This window comes from Panthera uncia (genome assembly GCF_023721935.1).
Source record: "Panthera uncia isolate 11264 chromosome B3 unlocalized genomic scaffold, Puncia_PCG_1.0 HiC_scaffold_2, whole genome shotgun sequence".
Taxonomy (NCBI): Eukaryota; Metazoa; Chordata; class Mammalia; order Carnivora; family Felidae; genus Panthera; species Panthera uncia.
This window is the reverse complement of record NW_026057583.1, coordinates 888,830-907,994: the sequence shown is the minus strand read 5'-3', so window position 1 is coordinate 907,994 and position 19,165 is coordinate 888,830. Positions and strand designations below refer to the sequence as shown.

The window sequence follows — 19,165 nt, the reverse complement described above, 5'->3', positions numbered from 1 at the left end:
CAGGGCAAGAGGGGGAGACGTGCTACACAGGAGGGCTTGGGGCACTGGTGGGTTGTACCCACACGAAGTGAGTTGAAGCGCACAAGGTCTGTCATCTCAGCAGCAGCTGGCACGGAGCAAGCAGCCCTGTCACCCTGACGATCAGCGGCGGAGCCTGGCTTTATCGGGTTGCCCCCGAGCTGCAGGAGTTGAGGCTCCTCAAAAACTGCCATAAAGCTCCCCACGGCTTTTACAAATCCTTAAGCTGGCTGTCAGCTACCCCGAGCCTACCATTTTCTTTTTTGCAAGGTGTCTCATGTTCATAAAAGCCGGCCTACTCTGCATTTCTCATAATCATCACTGTCCCCATAACCAATGAAAGGCTACAGACATTCCAGTTCCCAGCTGAATTTCACCTTCTACCTGCCCCTCACCCCCATGTAACCACAGGTGAAAACCTCAGTAATTTTGATGCCCAGTTCATGCCAAGGGTTACCACCACCTGCTTTACTCTAGCAAGTGCCCTTATTGCCATCAGACCAGTAAGGAGGCAATTCAATGTCACAGTCCTATCCCGGGAGTCTTCTTTTAAGCACCCTTGGGACCAATTGTCTCGGGGGGCAAGCGTGTGGCCGTGAGGTGAAGTGTGGAGGACTGTTTCTGTGTGTCAGAAGTCAGCTGGAACGCGGGCAGAATTGGTCACCCCGGAGAGGCTAGGACAGGACGGGTCAGAGGCTCTGGAGGCATGGAAGGACCAGAGGCTGTGATGTGGCACGAAGAGATGTCTGATAACAAAGGCGTATCATAGATTTTCTTTCCAAACAAGGCCTGTCCTATTTGCATTTATTGATGTAATGTGATGGATAGGCTTCGTTCTCATTCTGGCATCTTATTTTGTATTATGCTTTCTCTCTTCAGTGCTTCCTTTGTTTTGCATCTTTTGCTGTGTGGTGTGTGTGCGTGTTTTCTTCAGATTATTTCACCGCATTTGTGGCAATTTGGTGCTCTCTCTCTTCCGGAACCAGCAGACTTTGTCAAGACAAGATGTGTCAGATATGCTAAGATGTGATGCGATGCATAAAACCCGAGACTACACACACAGGCAGGCGTTCCTTGTTTGTTTCACTGTTGTCTATTTCTGCTCAACAGAAATCCTGATACGTTCAGTTGTGCCCAGTGCCCACCAAAAGAGAGAGAAAAAAAATGTTGGTGGGTTTATAATTACATCTTTAGCGAGAACATTCCTGAGAAAACTTGCATTTTGATGAGGATTAAGAACCAATCCTCGGCTTACGATTTTACCTGGTCTGGCGAGTAGAAGAATTTTCTATACAGCGGCTTCTGGTTCCTTATGATCCATGCTTTGTTGCTTCTCCTGTCCCCATGCAGTCTCAGTGCCAGGCTCTACAGGACACATTTCTGCTGGGATGTGATCCCTGGCCCTGCACCTTGGTGCCCTACAGTCGGTGAGTCGGCCCAGAGGCTGGTAGGGCACACCCACACCAGCACAGCTTGCAAAAACCGAATGATAGGTGGGAAAGACTATAGACCCCATAAATCTGTTCCATAAAACCCAAACTGAATGTATCTCATGTCAACTTGACTCTCATTCGAGTCATTCCAATATCCGACATGAGGTAAAGGAAAATTCGGGCCAAAAAAAAAAAAAAAAAAAAAGAGAGATAGCGGTCTTAACTGACCACATCCAAAATTGCCTTATTGGGGTGCCTGGGTGGCTCAGTCAGTTGAAAGCCTGACCTTTGGTTTTGGCTCAGGTCATGATCGCACGGTTAGTGAATTCAAGCCCTGCATCGGGCTCTGTGCTGACAGTGTGTGGACCACTTGGGATACTGTCCCTCCCACTCTTGTTGCACCTCCCCAGCTTGCTCGCTCTCTCTAAAAAAAAAAAGAAAAAAAAAAAAAAAATATATATATATATATATATATGTAAATTTAAAAACAAAACCCAAAAACTGCCTTACCTGTGAACATTTTATAAAAGCATATGCCCATGTGAACACGTTGTTAGGGTTCTTCAACCCTGTCCTTAAAAAGGGCCATCGTACTGAGGGGCCCAGAGCTTAAGCTGTCTCTGTGTTGTACCTCATGGTTTACAATTTAATGTAGACACAGCAATAATCTACAAAAAGGTATAAGAAAGTCCAACAAAGTTTTGGTCTTTTGCCAATGATGACTGCTACTCTTTAGGAAATAAATATCGGAACCTTTTGAAAAAGAAGTTTTCTTATTCTCTTAGCTTCGTGTCTCGCTGGTGCCTGTTCTCCCAATTGTACTGACGGGGTGAAGTCACAGAGCCCAGCAAGAAAGAGATTATTCTTTCCAAGAAAGGATTTACAGCAGCGTTGTCCCATAGAACTTTCTTCAATGATGGAACTGTTCTGTGTCTGTGCTATCCAAAATGGTAGCCATTTGCCACATGTTGCTAGCTATTAAGCCCTTGAAATGTGGCTAGTGAGACTGACGAATTGGATTTTACATAGATTTAATTAATTAAAGCAAAAATTAAAATAGCCACATGTGGCTAGTGGCTGCCATAGAAGACAGAGGAGATTTGAAGCCATTTGAGTGGGAAGATGACAAAGGAAGGGGGCCATGCCAGTCAAGTGGCTGTGACCAGCCTGCGGCTTTTTGTTTGTTTTTTACACCATTTTATTGAGGCATGATTGGCATAAAAACAGCTGTAAATATCTAATGTATACAACTTGATGAATTTGGAGGTAAGTACACACCCAAAAAACTATCACCATAATCTATGCCATAAATCACACCTATCGCCTCCAAAAGTTTCCTCCTGCCCTTGTTTATTTGTTACTATTATCCTGTGTGTATGAAAAGAACACTTAACATAAGATTTACCCTCTTAGTAAATTAAAAAAATTTAAAAAAATTTGTTAATGTTTATTTTTTAGAGAGAGAGACAGAGTGCGAGCAGGGGTGGGGCAGAGAGAGAGGAAGACACAGAATCCGAGGCAGGCTCCAGGCTCTAAACTGTCAGCACGGAGCCCCACACTCATCAACCAAGAGCACATGACCTGAGCCGAAGTCAGACTCTTAACTGAGGGAGCCATCCAGGCACCCCACCCTCTTAGTAAATCTTCAAGTATGTACTACAATATTAACTAGAGGCACCGCGCTGTACAGATCTCTAGGTCTTTTTCATCTTGTAGCCCTGAAACTTTGTAGCCTTTGACTTCCATCTCCCCCTTTCCCCCCCCCCCCCCCCCCTGGCAACCACCACTCTATTCTCTGCTTCCACGAGTTTGACTCTTTTCGATTTCCCGTGTAAAAATGAGATCGTGCAGTATTTGTCTTACCGCGTCTGGTTTCTTTCACTTCCAGGTTCATCCAGTTGTTGCAAATAGCAGGGTTTCCTGCCTTTTTAAAAAGCTGAATAATATTCCGTTGTAGGTATATACCGCATTTCCCCCCAATTTACCCACTGATGACCATTTAGATTGCTTCCATGTCCTGGCTGTTGTGGACAATGTTGTACGGAACACGGGAGTGCAGACACCCCTTTGAGATCCTGATCTCTGTTCCTTTGGCTAGGTACTCAGAAGTGAGATTGCTGGATCATATGGCAGTTCTAGGTTTCATTTAAGAACCTTCCACACCGTTTTCCTCAGTGGCTAGACCAGTTTACACACCCACCAACAGTGTATCAAATGCTCCCTTTTCTCCACATCCTCCCTAACATTTCTCTTTTGTTTTTTCTGATACTCGCCATTCTAACAGGTATGAGGTGATATCTCATCGTGGTTTCGGTTTGCATTTCCCCGATGATGAGGGATGTTGAGCAGCTTTTCATGTACTTGTGGATCATTTGTATGTCTTCTTTAGAGAAATGTCTATTCAGTTCCTTTGCCCATTTTTAAATCGGGTTATTTGTTGTTGTTGTTGTTTTTGCTATTGAGTTGTAGGAGTTCCTTACATCAGGCTGGGGAGTTTTGAAGAGAGAGAACCAAAAGACAGTTCCGCCAGAGGGACTTCCCACTAAGGGTCTTGTCCTTCTTTCTCAGACATTTCCAGAACAGTCTGGTAGGCCAGGCTGGGGGTGGGGCTAACGGATCCATTAGACACAAAGCCTGGGGCCCATGGAAATGTTTTAATTTCTTTAAAATTAGAAGAAAACAAAAAAGAATTTTTAGGCTGAAGAAAATGTTTTAATATATAATATTAATACATTCATTGTTAGGTCAACCCACCCATAAAATATAATTAAAATTTTTATTTATTTATTTTTATGCTTTATTACTTTTGAGAGAGAGAGAGAGACAGAGTGCAAGCAGGGGAGGGGCGGAGAGAGAGGGGGACCCAGACTCCCAAGCAGGCTCCAGGCTCTGAGCTGTCAGCACAGCTGATGGGGCTACGCAAAGCCTGATGGGGCTACGCAATCATGACCTGAGCTGAAGTCCACGCTTAATTGACTGAGCCACCCAGGTGCCCCTAAAAAATTTTTTTATTTTATTTAATTGAAAAAAAAATTTTTTTTACATTTATTTATTTGTTGATAGACATAGAGACACAGAGCACAAGTTGAGGAAGGGCAGAGAGAGAAGGAAACAGAATCCAAGGCAGGCTCCAGGCTCTGAGCTGTCGGCACAGAGCCCCATGCGGGGCTTGAACTCACAAACCGTGAGATCATGACCTAGTCAAAGACGGACGCCCAACGAACTGAGCCACCCAGGCGCCCCCCACCCCCAATTTTTTTTTTAATGGAGGAAGGAGTCCTTGAAAACAAAAACGCTAGGACCCACCCAAGTCTTTATGTGTGTGTGGGGAGAGGGGCTGCTTCTACCACTAACAGCTCATTTTGGGCAACCAGGTATCTGCCTTCTTGAATGCTCCCCCTCAGAGGCCACAGATGAACTCCATGAATCGGTTCAAGTGCCCATTCTCAAACAAGAGTACCAAGACTTTTCAACAATCCCAGGGTCAGAACAGAGCCCTGCACTGGAAAAACGCCTCTCTAGACTGTTACCTACTTGGGCAGTGGACAGTGGGGAGCTGGGGAGGGGTTCAAGAGCTGTGTGGGAAGGCAGAGAGGGGAAATGCTATGTTGTAGAGTGAGATAATTAACCCTGACTACTTCTCTCATCCTGACCCCATAAAGGAGGTCGCATGAGCTCCGAGAGGTTGAGAAACTTGGCCAACCTTACACAGTTGGGGCACAAACCTCCATGTGCCCTTGCTCTGACCTAAGCCTAAGCTCAGATCCCTGGAACCCCTTCCGCAGCCACTGTGGGAGCATCAAGAGTAGCTTCTGTGCCGACCAGCCCGCCATCCCTGAGAGCTGTTCTCTTTTCCCCATTCCTGCTGCTTCCGGAGCTGATCCTATAGGATCTCTGGGCCTCAGTTTCCCCCTTTGTACGTGTGTTGGGGCGGGGGGGGGGGTCTCCCTCTAGCAACGCGAAAGAGGGAGGGAAAGAGGAGGACGTGGCTTTCACCCTGTCCACGCTAAGGCCCCAGCCGAGGGTCTTCCCGGAAGCCCACCTCCCCGCGCGCGCCGTCCCGCGGCAGGAATGGGCTCGGCCCCTTTAAATCCCGCCCGGGGCCGCGCCCTTCCCGGCTCGGCGACTGGGAATTGCGGCCCGGCGCGCGCTCTCCGCGCTCCCGGCGCCGAGCCCGCGACCCCGCGCGCCGCCTCCGAGCGCCGGGCCTGCGGACGCAGGGGCCGTGCGCATCATGAGCCGCATCTACCACGACAGCGCCCTCCGGAACAAGGCGGTGCGGAGCGCGCGGCTGCCGGGGGCCTGGGACCCCGCCGCCCACCAGGGGTAGGCCCGCCGCGCTCTGCCCCTGCCTCTCGGGCCGCCTCCGGCCCCGGTTTAGAACCCGGGCTTCGGGATTGGGGAGGGGACCGCGGTCCGGGTGCGGGTGGGAGGGGAGGCAGACCTGGCCAAAGCCACCCGCCACCGCCCCCCGCCCCCAGCGCTCCCCTCCGCCCTGCAAGCAGAGCGCACCCTTAGAACACAGATCGGCTTAAAATTCCCCACTGCCCCCCGCCCCGTAGCGTCGGGAGAGGGTCTCGATCCGACTCCCAAACGGAGCTCGAAAGCACCGACCTTTGTCTCTACCCCTGCCTGTCGCGACTGTAAAACTCCCAGCCACTTGCCTCGCCGCCCTGCCCGCGGGCCTTGGTTCAGGCCGCCCGCCGCACTTCCCGCCCCGGAAGGGACGAAGGCGTGGAGCGATCCCAACGGCGCGGGGGAGCTGGCGTGGCGCGGCCGCGGGAGGGCAATGCCTGCCTGGAGGCGCGTGTGGGATCCGGATCCGGATGGGGTGGAGGGGAGGCCCTGCGGTCGCCCACGCAGAGGTTTTGAGAACACGTGGGCCATGCCAGCTGCAGGTACAAACACTAAGGAATCTGGAGGTGAGGGGTCGGTAGGGGCAGGTAATAGAGTTTCCCCCATCCCGTCCCGTGTCCCCGCCCTCTCCCATTTCTGTGGCTCTAAAAGGGAAACCCCAGGTTTTGTGAAAACTAGAAGCGGGAAGTGGGGAGCTAGGAACTCTCTGCGAGGGACCCCACGATCTTGGGCTACTCATAAAACTTCTGGTTTGGGGTTTCGCCACCTCTAAGTGCATATGGATGACAAGAGGAATAGAAAGTGTTTTAAAACAGGTGAAAAGGGAAGATCCTTTACAGCAGCTTAGACCCCTCCCTCAAGTTTGATTAAATAAAGAAGTAAAATCCTTTCTATTTGGTAAGCACTTAATAGTTTAGCACTGTCATCATCATCACAAGACTCAGAGTGAGGTGGCTATTCTCCCATTTTGTAGATAGGAAGACTGAGGCTCTGGTTACAGTAACCCCTTGCAGGAGGGGCCACAGCTTGGTCTTGCAGCCTTGAGGAGGTCCCTTCCACTCTCTGGGCAGTGCCTCAGCGTTTGAGAGTCAGGTGAATAGGAGACACTTGGGGGCCTTGCTTCTATCCCAGTGCACACTCTGCCCTGGGCCATTGAACTTACGCCTCTTCCCTGAGGACTGACACAACCAGCTGATCCCTTCTTTCCATCCCCAGGGGAAATGGCGTCCTGCTGGAGGGAGAACTGGTGGACGTGTCTCGGCACAGCATCTTGGATGCCCGTGGTAGGAAGGTGAGGACGCTTTCCTGGGGACACTAGCAGGGTGCTGCCTTCATGGTCCTCACCCACCGGCAGATCTCCCGGTGCTTGACTACATCAGTGCTGAGTTTTGGGGTCCAGTTCCTCCCGGGAGGGGCTCACAGGGCAGGTGGGGAGTGGGTGGGGCGATAGCAGCCGAAAGGGACCACTGAGTGGAAAGGTGACTTTGGCGTTGGGCAGAGGACAGATGACGGGGCCTGGGTTCCTGCTGAGGACACAGATCAGCACTAACCCCAGTGGTGAGTGGGGCTCGGATTGGGAGGTTTGAGAGCAGGAAGGGGTGAGGTGACCGGTTCAGGACTGAGGCTGTGGGTGCTGTGTGGGCTGGAAGGTGCTCCAAAGAGGTCCCATTGCTTCTGTTTAAAGGGCTGGGAGCCTCGCTGGGTGGGCAGGATGAGGGGTTCTGTTTTCTGGGAGGGTCAAGGGCCCAGATTCCTGGCTTCTGGAAGTGGTCTGGTAGCTCCCACTGCCCTGGGGCCTGATGGGTCAGCAGTGACCTTCCCCTTTTGGGGACCAGGTTTGTTCCTGGGAGGTCATGTCACCTTTGAATTTTTTGGAATTGATTCATTTTAATTTTTTTTTAATGTTTATTTTTGTGACAGAGAGGTGGGGGAGGGGCAGAGAGAGAGGAAGGAACAGAATCCAAAGCAGGCTCTAGGCTCTGAGCTGTCAGCACAGAGCCCGACGCGGGGCTCGAACTCATAAACCGTGAGTTCATGACCTGAACTGAAGTCGGACACTTAACTGAGCCACCCAGGCGCCCCTGAATCATTGAAAATGTACTGGTGGAGTTTGTTGTTGAAAGGAGACCTAAAGTTCTCCATTTGCAAAGTGGTGGCTCTCTTGGCCTGGGCTCGCTCGTCTTTGAGCAGCACTGTGTGTGGCTGGGCACTTTGGAATGTGGGGTTTTTAGAAAGCAGGTCACTGCTGTGGACCTGGGCCTCCTCGTGCATACAGGCAGGGACGTTGGGGTGGGAGGAGGGTAGCTGTGTTCTGGGCCTTTGTCCAGCCTCCACATTAAGTCTGCATTGCTGACCCCGCCTGGGGCTTCAGTTCCCATGTCCGTGCCCTTGTCCGCTTGCCCCCTCACACCCTTGGGGTCGTGCCCTCCATCACCACGCCATCTCAGGTCTCCACAGACACACCCACTGCTCACCCTCCGATACTTGCCCGTGTCTTTCCTGAGCCCTAGTTTTGAATTTCCACCCCCTTTCTAACAGCCCCACTCGGTGTGCTGACCACCTTATCTCCTTGTTCTCTAAAGCTGAGCTCGTCCCAGGGGCTCAGAGCCCGCTGCTGCCTTGCAGCCCCGGGAAAAGCCTCCACTCCCAGCTCGGCACCAGTTTCGCCCAAGAGGTGTTTTGCTGCATCCACCCCCCTCCTTAGGGTGCCAGCCAGCAGGGTGGACACAGCAGTCCGGAGCCCCCAGCCAGCCTGCCTGGCAGGGCCAGCAGTAGCTCCAGGCTGATGTGGGACCGGCCTCCCTCCGCTGCCCTTGGGGCAGAGCGTTCTGTCAGCCCTGCCCACACTTGCCTTCTCTGAGTTCTCCCTTCTGATGATAATGCACTAGACCCCTGCAAACCTCTACTGTCTCTTCCTCCAGCCTCCCCCCGGGAAGCAGTGCCTGGTCCTGTTGGTCCTTCTACCTTGGCCATCCCTTCCCACCCCTCCCCTTTCTCTTTCTACTGGCCTTAGGCTGATGGGGCCTCAGAAAATTAGCCTGTCCTCATCAAACCTTCCAGCTGCCCCCAACGCTCATTCTTGCCCTGCCGGTCACTTGTTTCCTGAAAGACATATTGGAGGGTCTCACTGTTGTTCAAAAACCTTTCGAGATTCCCTCATGGGGTGCCTGGGTGGCTCAGTCGGTTAAGTGTCTGACTTCGGCTCAGGTCATGATCTCACAGTTTGTGAGTTCGAGCTCCATGTCGGGCTCTGTGCTGACAGCTCGGAGCCTGGAGCCTGCTTCGGATTCTGTGTTTCCCTCTCTTTCTCTGCCCCTCCCCCACTCACACTCTGTCTCTCTCTCTCTCTCTCTCTCTCTCTCGCTCTCAAAAAATAAATGTTGAAGAATATTTAAAACACACACACACACGCACACACAAACCTTTTGGGATTCCTTCTTGTCTATCAGGTATAGTCCAAACTCCAAATACCAACTCAAGGCCCATTTCAAACCAGTGCTACTTGCTTTCCCAGCCTGGGCTCCCACGAGGCCTCTGACTAGCCTCTGTTGCTCAGACATGCGCACCAGACCTTGACTTTTATTTCGTACCTGTCCCAGGCTTTTAATATTCTCCCTACTCCCTTTTCCCCGGAAGCTGCAGGTTTCTCCATGCTTTGAGACCTTGCCAGGAGGTGGATTCCTCTTCTCCAGTGTCCAGGAGCATGTGACCCACCCGCTTTGGCCAGAGTAGCTGGCAAACAGCATTTGCAGCACCCTTTACGTTTTACACTGTGCTTGCGTCTAGTATCTCATCGAGCCCTTGCCGCGTTTCTGAAAGTAGACAGCACGTTGTCCCGACGCAACAGGGGAAACTGAGGCTAGGAGGGATTAGCCCCAGGTCCAACACGTGTCGGAAGCGGCATAATGGCCGCCCTCCCTCGGAGCTTTCAGTGCCCTTTCTTTTTTTTTTTTTTTTTTTAATTTTTTTTTTTTATGTTTTTTATTTATTTTTGAGACAGAGAGAGACAGAGCATGAACGGGGGAGGGGCAGAGAGAGAGGGAGACACAGAATCCAAAACAGGCTCCAGGCTCCGAGCCATCAGCCCAGAGCCCGACACGGGGCTCGAACTCACGGACCGTGAGATCGTGACCTGGCTGAAGTCGGACGCTTAACCGACTGCGCAACCCAGGCGCCCCTCAGTGCCCTTTCTATGACCCTTGCCCTCCTCCACTCCTGCATCATGGTATTTGGGGTCCTCGGTGCTTGGGTTATGGTTTTCTGTATGTGCTTTGTGTCTCTGGCCGTGTGGGGACTTTGGGGTCAGGCGGGGGGCCTGCCGTCTCACGGCCGCAAGGAGCACGCATGCTTCGTTATGTGAGGCAGGTGCGTACTGAGCACGTGATTGGATAAATGAGCGAATATGGGGGGGGGGCATCTGCCCAACTGGAATATCTTTGGGAGCTGAGGTGGGATTCGGGGTGGAGGGGGCGGCTGGGGGGCTCGCAGCGGAGCCCTGTGGGGAGTGTGTGTTGGAGGGTGGGGGGAGTGAAACAGCGCCCTCCCTGTCTCCGGCCCCAGGAGCGCTACTACGTGCTCTACATCCGGCCCAGTCGCATCCATCGCCGGAAGTTCGACCCCAAGGGAAACGAAATCGAGCCCAACTTCAGTGCCACCAAGAAGGTGAACACGGGCTTCCTCATGTCGTCCTACAGTAGGTATCTTCCGTCCTTCCTCCCTCAGGGCCCTCCCACCCTGTGGCCTTGCTGTGTCTCTTGGTCCCTAATGAGTGTCCGCTCAGCCTTGGAGTCCGTGTCTGGCCTGGGGGCCTGCTGGCCGGACTCCTCCTGCCCCTCATTCACTCAGAGGATCCCCAGTGCCCCACCTCAATCCCAGGGGCCTGGCTGGCCTGACTCCTGCAGCCTGGCAGAGGCGTCCGAGAACCTGGCTCTGGGCTCTCACTGCCTTTGTGCAGAGCCCAGGCCAGGCCCCTGGCAGCCTTCATCTTCCTGCCCAAATTCCATACGATTCTTAGGCCCTTGGACCTCCTTCCTCTTTCCAACTGTGGCTCTACAGGGACCGCTTTGCTGTCTGTGGAAGAAGGTTTGGAGGTTGAGTGAGAATCCTTCCATCCCTCTATCAGTTTATTCATTCATAATTTCAGTTGTCCGTTCATTCTCTGAATATTTAATGAGCATCTACCCTCTGCCAGGCCCTGAGCCACATGCCAGGGTCCAGGGACCACAGGGACAAACAAGATTTGGACCTGCATTCGAGATGTCCTCAGTCCCTTAGAGGAGATGGACAGGACAGAGGAGGGGCTCTGGGCCCAGGCAGGCACGGTCGGGGGCGGGCCTGGAGGGGGGAACACCAGTGCAAAAAGCTGAAAGGAAAGCAGGAATCAGCAGGGTGCTGGGGTTTGGAAAGGTGTTGCAGGAGGGGGTTGCAGGCCAAAGCATGCTGGGAACTGGGGGCTCCTGATGCAGGTGAGGAGAAGCCTTTAGGGAGGCAGGGGCCAGGTGGAGAAGGGCCCCGGAAGGATGCCTGATCGAGAATGCAAGGGAGTCCTGTTGTGAGTGGTTTTAAGTAGGGCAGGGATGTGATTAGAACGGTTTTAAAAAATCCCGGGGTGGAGCGGGGAGCATCTGGGTGGCTCAGTGGGTTAAGCATCCAACTTCAGCTTAGGCCATGATGTCACAGTTCGTGAGTTTGAGCCCCACATTGGGCTCTGCACTGACAGTGCAGAGCTTGCTTGGGATTGTCTCTCTCCCCCTCTCTCTCTGCCCCTTCCCTGCTCAAGTATGCTCTTTCCCTCTCTCAAAATAAATAAATAAACTTAAAAAAATAAATAAAGCCCCTCCCAGGGGGAGGGGTGCCTGGCTGGCTCAGTCAGAAGAGCATGTGACTCTTGATCTCAGGATTGTGAGTTCAAGCCCCATGTTGGGTGTAGAGATTCCTAAAAAAATAAATAAATAAAATAAGTAAACTTAACAAAAATCCCAGGGGGGACCAGCAGGCCTGTTAGGAGGCTGTGGTGGCCAGATTAAGGTCCTGTCAGTGAGGATACAGAGACTGGAGAGACTCGGGACAGAGGAGGCACAGCGGCCTCAGTGTTTGGAGACGGGGAGAGTGAGAGAGGGGTCAGGGACGGCCCTGGGGTTTGGGCTCAGGCGCAGGTGTGAGGAGAAGAGTTCTGTCTGGGACACGTGGTTGCACCTCTAGGTAGAGGATGATGCCCGCTGGGGCCTTGGAGGCACAATGCTGGAACCCAGGAAGGAGGCGGGGCTGGTGGCACACGTTTAGGGCCCATCACACATTGCAAGTACGGAAGCTGTGAGAGTGGATATGGAGTCACCCGGGAGGCCAGGCAGGAGCCCACTAGGAACCAGAGGAGGGACCCCTGCAGAGGTCTGAGGGAAGTGGGAGCATGTGTCTCTCTGAGGGGGGGTAGCAGTGGGGTCAGGTGCTGCCTGAGGCCCAGCAAGGCCAGGACCGTGGAGCATCCAGTGGGCTCACAGTGAAGTGCTCCCAGTGACTCGGGGAGAGGGGGGTCTGGAGTAGTGGGTGTCAAAGCCAGAATTCGGGAAGGCACCCCACCTCGGGCTTCCGTGACCTTGGGGAGTGGAGGTGAGAGGTGGTTTGTCTGAGGGACGTTGGGCGGGGTGAGGGCTGAGGAACCAGGAGCAGTTTGAAAGGCCTTGGTGGGAGCGCGGCGTCTGGGGAACCCGAGAGGGCGTCCCCGACAGAACCTGGCAAGGTTTTACACCCTGAATGGAACAGGGTCCGGCCTCCACGGCTGGTGCGCTACTCTCGCTGCCCCTGGCTCTCGGCGTGGAGAGGCCAGCCTGCCAGCCCGCGCCGAGTTGCTGAGCTGGGGTGGCTGTGCACACCTTCCTGGGCTCTTGGGGCCTGTGAGTCCTCCCAGCCCTGTGAGGCCTCACTTCTCAGTCTCGGACCATCACCTCATCCCACCCCACGCCCCCCGCCGGACCCGACCCGGGATCTGCAGATTTGGGACATTCAGGGCAGGTAGGTGAGGCTGTTGGGATCCCCCCCCTGAGCCTCCGAGCTCTGCCGGGGCTGGGGTGAGCCGGCCAGGGGAGAGTATGTGGACCCCGTAGTTCGCTGCTCCTTCCACAGACCCCAGCCCAGCCAGGAGATCCTGAGAGCCTGGGGAGAAGAACCCTGTCTAGGCAGGGGGAAATCCGTGCGGAGGCAGAATTTTGTAGAGGGTTTGAATCCTGCCTCCTCCGCTGACCAGCTGTGTGACCTTGGGCAGATCACCTAACCTCTCTAAGCCATCGTTTTCTCCCGTGTAAAAAAAAAGGGATAATGAAAACATTTACGCTCATTGGGGGTTTACCACGTGCCCGACTCTGTGCTAAGTGCTTCACGGGTGTCATTTCGTTTACACCTCATGTCCGCCCTGTCATTAGGTACCCTTTTTATCCCTCGTTGTCAGGCACAGAGAGGTTGAGTCACCTTTGCACGTGCTCACGTGGCTTGTGAGCAGATGTGCAGCAGGCAGCCTGGCTCCAGAGCCCGGGGCCAGAAGTCACCTGCCAGGACAGCCTCGATGACTCCTGGCACCGCGGGCCCGCACAGCCCTGCCTTCAGGTGGTTGTGGGCACGTCAGACACTCAGGTCTCCCCTGGCTCCCAAAAGACCCTCCCTGAGTGCTTGCTGTGACCCTCCTGTGCTGTGTGCCTGCAGAGGTGGAAGCTGCGGGGGACACGGACAGACTCACGCCCGAGGCGCTGAAGAGCCTGGTACAAAAGCCAGAACTGCTTGCGCTGACGGAGAGCCTCACCCCCGACCAGACGGTGGCGTTCTGGATGCCCGAGTCAGAGATGGGGGCGATGGAGCTCGAGCTGGGGATCGGGGTACGGCTGAAAACCCGAGGCGACGGCCCCTTCCTGGGTGAGCAGTGCAGCCCTGACGTGGTCTCGTGTCCCCATGGCCCATAGCGGTTCCCGGCCTCCTGTTTAGGGCTCTCCACCCCACCTGCTGAGAACCCACGTGAGTGGGCCAGGTCTGCTTATTCCCGAGACTTCTTCCTAAGTCTCCGGACAAGTGCCCTGGGGCCAGCAGCCTAGACACTCTGGATCCTGGGGTGCCGCCCAATCCCGTGGTTCCCTAGGGTGACCTCTCCTATTTAGTGCCTTGGGGGTCACACTCAGGGCCTTCCTGAGGGCACTGAAGAGAGCAGTGGTTTAACCCGGGCCTAGGGTACCCAGCAGAGCAGGCCGGCCCCCCACTATTTTACCACTATAGAAAGACAAGCCGTTCAACTTCTTCCCTTCTTTCAGAGTCATTAGCCAAACTTGAGGCTGGAACAGTGACCAAGTGTAATTTCGCTGGTGATGGAAAGACAGGAGCATCCTGGACGGACAACATCATGGCCCAAAAGTCTTCGGAGGAGGCCACGGCGGAGATCCGAGAGCAGGGGGACGGGGCAGAGGACGAGGAGTGGGTAGGTCGAGAGAGATGTCTATGGGCCTGGCATTGGTACGGTTTATCTTTTGGCGGGAGCTTCGTACATGTAGGTTGTGGTTGGGTGTAGGACAAGGACACGGCAGCATCAATTTTACCCCCCCCCCCAGCTTTGGTGTTCATGGAATTTCTGAGAATGTGTTAGCCTCGGGAAAACTCCTTTCGAGGCAAGAAGGGTGACAACCTGAGAGACCTTTCTTTTCGGTAGGTCTGAACCGTGCCAATCCACAAGAAAGTTCCAAAGATGGATAAAAGCAAGGGCTGGAAAGAATGGAATTCACAGGGAAACCGGGGAAACCTGATGCCATTACATCTCCAAACATTATCACTTCAAGTGAACACATTAGCCATGTTGTGGCAGCTGAGCTGAGTGAGCTTTTTTTTTTTTTTTTTTTTTTTTTCTTCCTTTGTTCTTGGCTTCCTGCCCCAAGTGGCTTGAAAAATGCCTGGCTTGGTCTTTACTGGGTTTTTTTTTTTTTTTTTTTTTTTTCTGCCAAGGATCATCCCCCCCAGTCCATCCTTAGCCTATCTGCAGTTGATGTGTTTTCCTGAAGCATATTTCACCTGAAAGTTTGATGTCAAAAGGCCCCAAATTGAACATTTACAACAAAGTCACTGAAAAATGGGTTATTCACCCATGGCAAATGATGACATTTGCCAGAGAAAGCAGGGCAGGAAGAGTAGAGGGTCTGGATTCCCCTTTGTCTTACTAAAGGGAGTCTCGGAATGAAAAATAATCAGGGCTGCCAGGCCAGCTCCTTGGGCCAGCTCTAATGAGGGATAGCCAAGGAGGATGGCCGAGGGCCCCATTGGTACCACTCGGTTGAACCCTTGTTTGTCTGATGCCTTGTAGAAGACTTTCATGAAATGTGCTCTCTTCACACCTCTTTACTTAACTCGCAGGATGACTGAGGTCGCCTCTGGGTCCCACCAGCGCTGCTGAGAATTTCTTCCATCAACGTCTACTCTGGAGCTCGGCTTACCTGGTTCTTCCCTACAGCCGCCATGGAATACCCTTTGAATAAGCGTTGCTAAAACCAAATCCCAGACCGTGACATGAGCAGTGGGGGCCCCATGCTGTGGCTCATGGTGGGCCCGTCTCTAGATATTTTCATGGTGGCCCTTGCCCTGAGTGGCAGCCTTGTTTCTAGAGGCAGGCAGTGGATGGGTCCCCCCCTGGGCAGTCAGAGGAATTGAACTTGGTCTTGGCGTAGACTTGGGGAATGTCCCTCATCTGCATGCAGAGTGCCTCAGGTGTTCCTTCCTCTGTCCTTGTTGTATTTCTTGCCTTCCCTGCACACCTGTCGCTTTTCCCCAGTGCCCAGTGGTGTAGCCTCTGCTCTCCCGTTCACACCTCCCTTTCCCCCATGTGCCCTTTTCTTCCCCTACAGCTGCCAATTCTTTATCCCCCCTCTGGTTCTCTGCCACACGGGGGGCTCCTGTCTCCTGACCTCCCTGGCTGCTTTCCTGGGGCTGCTCTCTGGGAGGCCTAGCACATTCACAGGTATGGCTGGCTGATCCCTACCTTTCAGACTCACTCTACCAGGCCACATTTTGATAACATCTTTGTCTTCATTTTTTGTACTTTGAGAACTTTTTTCGAATGAGTAAATTTTCAGAAAAGGATTCCTTTATGCTGACTGGGTTACGTCAGGTGTGAACAGTCTTCCAACTGAGCGGTGATCCTGTAAGAAGGAAGCCGTGTCTTTTTGATCATGAACATTTCCTTGCTGGGTAGTGGGCCCACACCCAGATCTGTGACGAGATGTGGAATTGACTTCTACACGTCCCAAGAATGGGCACAGACGTGGTGGCATGTGGGTCCTGCTTGCCTCGGGGACAAGAGGGGGCGGTGACGAGTCCCCTGATGTATCAAACACAGCACTAGATGCTTTCCGTGTTAATAATTACAGCCCGCTTCCTGATGCTAGTACAGATGTCCCCCGCTTTAAGAAAGTTCGTGTTATGACCCTTGGCTTTTATGACAGACCTACCTTAGTACCTGTTTTTGCTAACCGAAAGCAATCTGAAGGGGGTTTTCATTTTTATGAGAAAAGGCAAAAACTGAAAATTGTGTTCAGCATTTGTTTTGCCGCGAGCCGTTACAGAGGCTGGGCACACCCCAAGCAGCGAGAGTGGCCCCATGAGTCTCCTTCCCTGGGAATGACACTCGGCATCCAGCCCCCATAGCTTTGAACTGTCTATGAGCACCTGCTTCACCTCAGTCGATTATGGGCATGCGTTAGCAAGATGTGCCCTAAGGTTTCAGGAAAGCCTAAGTGAATGCTCAAAAAATTTCCCATTGTTTCTTCACTTTCTACCATTTCAGTTTATAAAAAGTTTCATAGGATTGCTGTACTTTTTGCATAGTGGGGGAAACTTATATTTGCTCAGCGCTGGCAAAATCTTACTTTTCACAGCAATCCCATGAGGTACCTGTGATTATTTTTTAAGGTGCATGTGATTATTATTCCCATTTTTTTTTTTTTTGTATGATTTTGAAACTTACAGGCTCCATCCGTAGTATATAGAGGAGAGAGGACTTTAAACCCAGGCACTCAGATTTCAAACTCTGTATTCTTTACTGGCTTATTCTGCTTCCACGTGTATGTAACAGGGAAGAAAGGGGGCTTCAGAGAGGTTGAAGCAACTGGCCCAGAGTCACAGCTAATAGGTGAAACAGCCAGAATTCAAATCCAGAGATGTCCAAAGCAAAGCTTATGTTCCTTCCCCTGTCCTTTGCTTCCTTGGCCTATAGAAGGACCTTGAATTCAGGGGCCCGAGGAGTCCTGGCCCTGTGAAGTAGGGTTATATTCCTAGACTTGAGGGAACTTGTCTAAATCCTTGACTGCTGACCTGCCCAGGCTGAAGTCAGTCCTACTGATTAGCAGTTGAGCAGGTAATATTATGCCTCCAGCAGTTATTATCTTGATTCCAGTTTTCATTTACCTTCTTGCATATTTGAGCCAGTGCTCGATGATATGACTGTGAGGTTTGGGATTAGCGCTCCATTGGGGCCACCTGAAGTCATGGGTCACTGGGCTGCTCATAGATCTCTTCTGTTCTTGTTGCCCTTTTCTTAGTTCAGATCCTTGTGACCTTTGACCTCAACCATTATAGAAGGTGCCTCCCTGGTATCCTGTGTCTGAATGGGGCTGGCTGGAACCTCCACCATGGGGATGGCCAGGGAAGTGGTTAAGCAGCAAGAGGACTGGGGATATTTTTTTTTTTTAATAAGGATTTTTTTTTTTTTTTAACATTTTTTTTTTTTTTTTTTTTTTTTGGGGGGGAAGGAGGGGGCAAGAACGGGAGGGGGGGAGGGGGAGAGGGGGAGGGAGACACAGAATCGGAAACAGGCTCCAGGCTCCGAGCCATCAGCCCAGAGCCTGACGCGGGGCTCGAACTCACGGACCGCGAGATCGTGACCTGGCTGAAGTCGGACGCTTAACCGACTGCGCCACCCAGGCGCCCCGAGGACTGGGGATATTGACTAGAGGCACCCTGTGAAGGGATCCTGCTGCCCAAAGCACCGTGGCCAAAGGGTATGGCAAGGTCATATAGGCAGGTCACCATTCCAAAAAAGGAGGGCCAGTGTGTCGATAGGGGAAGACCTGGACAACAAATGGCTTTGGTGTCTTGGGGGGGCGGGGGGAGGGGTGGAGAGGAAGGAAGGTGGAGAGGAAGGGAGGAAGGGAAGGGTCCTTGTGGCTGGAGCTCAGAGAATGAGTAGAAGTCGTTTGAGATGAGGCTGGAGGTCAGCCTTGGCATCTTTATCACATTAAGTACTTTGGGACTTTATCCTTAATTTCCTGGAAGCCAGGGATTCTGGGGAGAGTGATAAGATTTGATTTGTTTATATCCAAGATCACTTGACTGCAGAGAACCTGAGAGTAACGAATCCAACTGGGGCTGCTACAGTTTCACAGCGACGGGGCTAGAGTGGTTTGGTGTATAACGGCGGGAGCGGACAGGACAGAAATTCAGGTGGAGGAGGAAAGGGACTTCCCAGCAACAGAAGAACACCTGCAGAGCGGAGGTGGGGGAGTGGCCCGCCCATGGAATATGCAAGTTCTGGACATGGTTGCTGTCATACCATACCTACACATAAAATTCCATAATCCTTTTTCCATTAGTGTTGTATGATCGCTTTCCATGTTGCTACACAGTCTTCATAACCATTGTTTTTTAAGATTGACTGCCTTCTCATAGCTCTGTCACTGCCCAATTTGGGGGTAATTGATTCCTATTTGGAGCTAAAATAATTAATGTTTTAGGTTATATACTGTTATATAATTATATACAACTGTTTTAGATTATATAGTTCCCTCAGTCTCACCCATACAGCTTCCCCCACCCTACCCCACCTCCTGCCCTCTCTTCCCCACCCCCACCATGCCATATTTTTGTATCTTGGGGTTATTTCTTTAGGGACAGATTCCCGCAAGTCAGATTCCTGGGAATTTAGGAGTTTTTTGTGAAGGTCTTTTTAGATCATCAAATTTGCTTTCCCAAAGGGTTATTCTAAATTATAATTTCACCAGCAATGTAGGAGAGACCCATTTTCATGCTTCCCCTGCCAGAATTGAGTGTGATAACATTTTAAAAAATGATATTTGATCAGGTAAAAATAAAACAAGTTTTTTTATTAAAAAAAATTTTTTAACGTTTATTTTTGAGAGAGAGTGCGGGCTGGGGAGGGGCAGAGAGAGAGGGAGACACAGAATCCAAAGCAGGCTCCAGGCTCCGATCTGTCAGCACAGAGCCTGATGCGGGGCTCTAACTCACAGACCGTGAGATCATGACCTGAGCCAAAGTCAGCAGCTTAACCGACTGGGCCCCAAACTTAAATTTAAATCTTAAATTTTGATTAGCTTTTTCCCCCGTTA

General features: G+C 52.1%; 1 protein-coding gene across 1 annotated transcript; it reads left to right on the top strand.

Annotated features, from left to right (window-relative positions):
* Positions 1-5,394: 5,394 nt before the first annotated feature.
* ARPIN (actin related protein 2/3 complex inhibitor) lies at positions 5,395-17,495 on the top strand. The gene is made up of 6 exons (XM_049614284.1): positions 5,395-5,777; positions 7,023-7,098; positions 10,368-10,500; positions 13,500-13,706; positions 14,096-14,259; positions 15,183-17,495. The coding sequence occupies exons 1-6, from the start codon at positions 5,686-5,688 to the stop codon at positions 15,189-15,191; spliced, it is 681 nt and encodes a 226-aa protein (XP_049470241.1). The 5' UTR covers positions 5,395-5,685; the 3' UTR covers positions 15,192-17,495.
* The last annotated feature ends 1,670 nt before the right edge of the window (positions 17,496-19,165 follow it).